Source organism: Bidens hawaiensis, unplaced genomic scaffold (genome assembly GCF_021521415.1).
Source record: "Bidens hawaiensis isolate Kalapana, Puna unplaced genomic scaffold, B.hawaiensis_p1.1 tig00020524_1, whole genome shotgun sequence".
Lineage (NCBI taxonomy): Eukaryota > Viridiplantae > Streptophyta > Magnoliopsida > Asterales > Asteraceae > Bidens > Bidens hawaiensis.
The window spans coordinates 109,466-115,362 of NW_027493139.1; the positions used below are offsets into that span (position 1 = coordinate 109,466).

The following is a 5,897-nucleotide window of genomic DNA, read 5'->3' on the forward strand; positions in this document are numbered from 1 at the left end:
ATTAGTAACTTAAAAACTAACATTTTTGTTATTCTAAAGTGGTGCACCTGAAATTATTTGTTAGAGATGACATCTTTCTACATGTTTATTGAAAATCCGAAAGTCCCATTTCTGATATGTAATAAAAACATTTTTTATAGTACATACTATAACTAGATTTTAAAGTTTCAGTAGATATATGTTATAACATATCTTCATTATCTTATATTAGATAATTTTAAAAAAATTTGTTGTAATTAATTCTGCCAAGTTTAAAGTTTTGACTCAAATACTGGAAATTGAGCATCACAAAAGGTCTCTACAGTTGAATTAAAATATATGCGAAAAGTGTTTGTTTCGCAAATGGATTTGCTGAACTAATGGTTGATTTGAATCATGTTCGTCCAAATCAAAAGGTTATATTTGTTTTAAGTGAAGATTAAAATATATGGTTATCTGCTGGCTTTTGTATTATACAATCATCTTGTATTGAATCAAAATTGGTAATTTGCAATCTTCATATTCTTAACTTTATTTCGATTATTAACCCTGGATAATTTTTTTTAAATCAATTTAGGGTTTGTACACTCTTTACTATATTTTAAATTTTTTTAAATTTTCTAGATGTAGTCAGAAACACAATTCTAAAGATTAGTGTGAATTAAAACTTTCGCGGAAACATTAAACTTTAACCATATTATATATATATATATATATATATATATATATATTCAAATGTTTTCATAACTATCAAACTCTTGTCTTAAAATATAATATAAAAAGTCATATTAAAATATCATAACATTCTTCTCAAGATGTCAGCCTCTTCAGTCCAATGTCATGTGTCTCCCTCAAGCTAGTTGCGTGCATACTAAAAATTAGCTACGTTGAGTGAGTTCTAGTTAATTAGGCAACACACATTATATTTACATATATACGTATCTGTAGACAGATGTTGTATACTTAAATTACCTTTCATTCATACACATACTTTCTTACTTTATTTCTTTATCAATTTCATACTTTCATAATTCTCATACTTTTAAATACATACTTATATGTTTTAAAGAGCATTTCGCCCTACTTCCTCGAGTATTATTAGGCTCGGTTCCCTTCTGCCTAGAATATTATTAGGGTATGTTCCCTTCTGCCTCGGATATTATTAGAGTGCAGTTCCCTTCTGCCTCAGTTATTATTAGGGCCTGATTCCCATTCCATTCTAAACAACTTGTTTACTACAAAGTTTATGTTTTTATTACATCATAAGGTCCGATTTGCCTTAGTATCATTTCTTAAATCAAGCCGACATCTAAAACCTCACCTTTATATAAAAAACGTACCTTTTAGGGTTTTGGTTTGCTTCAGATCTGGACCAATACGTCGATCTAGACGTTTTGCTAGTTGTTTGATGACGCTTGAATCACGAAATCTGCTCTCATTTAGCTCGGATTTGGTTCTGGGTTTGAAGGAGAGTGTTTGCGTGTGTTTTTGAAGGTGTGTGGTGGCTGGATGAAGGAAATGGGGACATTAGGGTTTTAGAGAGGTTTATGATGCTTATGTAGGATAAGGTCATGAATCTTAAGGCCTATACTCATTCCCATAATCTATCTTTTATTTTCAAGATCATACTCTTATTATTATTCAACATAATTTAATAATAATACACAATTAAATAAATAAAACTTTTTATTTATTATTCTACAAGTAAGATGTTACAGTTGTTGGAATCAAACCCATTTTGTCTCTCTAGATTACCGATTCTTTGTCGTTATCCAACACATGTATTGGGTATATTTCTTTTGTAGTGTACCACCAAATTGGACTTCTATTAAATATTTATCACCCACAAATATGTAATTCTAAATACTTTTAACTATCAAACTATACTTTATACCCATTTTCTCCTATTGTAATGGGATCAATAATAACCGAAACGACCCGATCTTTGGCTCTAGCATCAGGAGCTCCATGTCCATCACCATGTTGGTATGTACAATGTGAAATTCGTGCAAGATTAATTGCCATATCCACAAATGGATTCGCCAATTCTTGGGAACAAGCCAAGTGCACTTTGATCAGTTTCCTCCATGCTTCATCAATTAATGTCCTTATATATGCACGGGCGACAGCCTCACAAACACCAGAGTCATTCATGTAACATGATATTGCATTTAGACTATTACCAGTTTCTATCTCATCCTACATCAAACGAACTACGAGTTACGAGAAACTAACAAAAGTATAACATTGAAAATACAATGAACTATGGAGCATACCGTAGAAGTAGCCAAATCATTGTAAAGTCGAAAAACCATCGATGACCATTTCATAAGGTCATGATACTTCTCCAAGGGCTTGGATACATCCTTCTTGATATCTTGATTGATTAAAAAGTATCCGTGAGTTAGTATAACCACTCCTGAAACCGACTGCCATGCATTATCAAGATAGTCTTTAAGTGTTGGCATGTATTTGCTATGAGTCCACTTTGCTTCGACAAGGAACGTTTCCAGTAATTCTCCCCACTTCAATCCCACGATAAAAAAATATGATGTTTTTAGCTAGTGTTAAAAAGTAGTATAAGAATCTTAATGCAATATACTAACCCACTTTTACAAGGATTGGTGTGATGTCTTCTCCTAGTGCATGTGAGCCCATTTCAGTAATAGTATTAAAAAGAGCTCCAAAGCTTATTTGTAAATACTTGGGCATATGATCTGTTGCATTAATATCCCACCTAAAAAAGTCGGAAGTTACACAATTCAAAATTTTGAACGACAGAGACAATAGAATTTATAGTTCCAAATTACATACCTCTTGACAACATCAGTGAAGATCTCCAGTTCATCTAGAGAACCATAAATATCATAGATATCATCAATGACAGTAATTAGGGTACCAACCTTCGTTAGTCCGACACGACAAGGATGATACTCTGGTTCAAAAACCATTCCCACTGTCCAAAAGAAGCATTCCATGAGTCGATCCCTAGCGAAGCCTAAGTTTTGTGCCAAGCCTATATCTTTCCACCAACTGTAATAAATAAAGGGAGAAACTATTATTATTTACATGCATATCCATTTTTATATTTTAAAATTGATAGCAAAACATGCTTTACTTTGATACTTCTTTAAGTTCTACTTTCAATGCTGCTTGGATCATGTTGAAATCTAATGTTGCAAGCTCTAGCAGAAGAGGATTTACGTCTTGTCGTTTATGACATGCATCAATGTAACCCCTTGCTTGTAATCTAAGCATCCTTTGATACAAAGGGATTTCCAGTGTATGGTTTATATGTTCTGGAGCTTGATTTTCTTGACTCTTAAGTTTTAGCAAATGTTCCATTCCTAGTAACTTGGCCTCATGCAAATCACTTTCTTCCATAAATGCAAGATGTGCAGCTTCATATAGACTTATCAAGCCTTTGACATCTGTTTGTAAACATTCAATAAAGCTGCCATTGTTGTCCTTAAATCTCCTAAGAAAATCTACATATTCAAATATTGCAATCTAATCGTGGGTCAGTTGATCAATGAAGTGATAATATATACGTAGACCAAATATTATCCTAGCAATATATATCAACCTGAGTTCTAAAAAAATCTGGTTAATTGGTTTGTCCCAACTATAAACTAGAGACTCAAACTTATTGAAGGTAAAACTAAATAAGGGGTCCACGTGTTATTAGTAGATAGTATATTTAGTATCTTTTATGTATTTGTTAAAGTTGAAGGGTCTAGTATGTACATATGTAAAGTTAGAAACTGATATATAGTTATTAGGGTTAAGGTGTAACATTTCATTGGAACATTGTGTCTGTTGGATGGGTATATACACCATCAACATCTCTTGTAAACAAACAAATCAATTCATCCATAGGAAAGTTCAATTCAATACTTGCTCTTCATGTCTTAGTCATCATAATGTTGTATGATTGTTCTTGATTTACCAATAAAATGTTGTACAATTTTACGTGTTTTATTTATATTCACTTCGGAAGTAACAACTGTAAATATCTGATTTGATTATATCACGTGGTTGTTTAGAAATTATAGATTCATAACATCGAGATCTGTTTAAATTTTCCATTTCAAGTTTTATTATGAGTATATTCTTATTGATTTATAAATTAAAGAAAAAAACAAAGTACTACCTTGGGACACGTTATAACCATATTGTCTTAGAATTCTGAATTTGAGGGATGCCTCATGCAAACTGTCTTCTCCTTTATCAAGCCCAACACTGCTTCCATATGTTAACGCCACTACGTCTAGTAATCTCCTTATATCGTTTTGAAACCGATAGCCAAGACCCAACCTTTCGATATGGTCTATGTGTTCAAGCAATTTCAAGGCACTGAAACGGCCATTTTCCAAATTAACATTCAACACCTTTACTTTCTTCACTAGCTCCTTCACCTTCTCCTTCGAGTTGATCTTGTCCATCAAAGGATAATAAAATTATTATACGCGCAAAAAAATATAAAGTTAATAAAAAAACTTCAAAACGTATGTTACGTTACCGGGGAATTCTCAGCTAAGACCTGGATAAAGTCATGACTCCAGATAGTTGGCTGGTACATGGCTAATTATAATTATAATATTATAATATTTTAACTTTCGTTTAGGTTTGTTGGTATATAATATTTTAGTCCACAACTCATCATATATTTATAGGATGTTAAAACTTTCGTTCAAGCAATTTCAACATGAAATATTTGACCTACTGTCAAGGGTTTGTCACTCTGTTACCTATCAATTCATCATAAGTATGCATGAGGTTCACGAGCGAGTTAGACAAAATGAGTAGGTTCAGGACCACTCCTATTGGCAATTCAAAATGAGCTTGTAACATTATTTGAAAAATAAAATTAATTGAAAAAACTTTAATTTGAAGCAAACTAGTTCGTGTTAGCAACCTAGTTTACAATCTTGTTCTCTGCCACTTGTCAAGTTATGAATGGATGTAATTTTAATTTCTTTTTCTGTTTTCTTTCACAACAATTAGTTTTGACACTAATCTTAATTTTTTTCTAGTAATGTCTAATAATTAAGTTTTTATAAAAAAATCTAAAAAAAGTTAATCGTTTTTTATAAACACACCAGTATAATTTTATTAAAAACAGAGTTCATTTAAAAAATAAATTTTTCAATATAAAATAAATATTAATTTTAATGATTTATCTGTAAGGCCCTATTCCCGGTGCCCTACATTAGCGTTGGATTTACTCACAAACACAGTTTTAAATATCATATTTAATTTAAAATTTCGAAGAAATAATAAAAGTCAACAATTCAATACAAACATTCGATAATTGTCTTTAAAACATAACATAAAGTAGCTTATTAAAACATAATGACAAATCTTCTTTGGATGCCAATCCCTTCAAACCATGCCATGTGTCTCTCTCTCAAGCCAGCTGCTTCAGTCTATTTACCTGTGTGCATACTAAAAGTCAGCTACGCTGAGTGAGTTCTAGTTAATCAGATAACATACAATACATTCACATACTTATACATACGTGTCCGAAGATACATATTATATAACCTGCTTACCTTTCTTTCGTACATACGTAAGTATATACCTTCTTTCTTTCTTTCTTTCTTTCTTTTATACTTTTATATTTAATCATACTTTACATACTTATACGTTTTAAAGAGCATTACGATCTACTTCCTCGAGTATTATTAGGGCTCAGTCCTCTTTTCTTCCTCAGATAGTATTAGGGTCCGGTCCCTTTCTATCTCAAATATTATTAGGATCCGATCTCTTTCTACCTCGAGTATTATTAGGGCTCGGTCCCTTCTTCCGTACAACCTTACCATATCATACCTTTCTTTTATAATTATATTTATAAGCTTTCATACATACTCTCAATCTTTCATATAACATACATATATCATTCATGCATCATATAT

The 5,897-nt window shown here is 31.7% G+C and overlaps 1 protein-coding gene across 1 annotated transcript; it reads right to left on the minus strand.

Moving 5' to 3' along the window:
- Nucleotides 1–1,705: 1,705 nt before the first annotated feature.
- On the minus strand, nucleotides 1,706–4,748 carry LOC143561014 ((E)-beta-ocimene synthase, chloroplastic-like). The gene is made up of 7 exons (XM_077049177.1): nucleotides 4,502–4,748; nucleotides 4,133–4,415; nucleotides 3,098–3,467; nucleotides 2,794–3,012; nucleotides 2,590–2,716; nucleotides 2,256–2,504; nucleotides 1,706–2,178 (listed from the first exon to the last, which is right to left on the minus strand). Exons 1-7 carry the CDS (start codon nucleotides 4,559–4,561, stop codon nucleotides 1,861–1,863), a joined length of 1,626 nt encoding a protein of 541 aa, XP_076905292.1. The 5' UTR covers nucleotides 4,562–4,748; the 3' UTR covers nucleotides 1,706–1,860.
- Nucleotides 4,749–5,897: the final 1,149 nt, after the last annotated feature.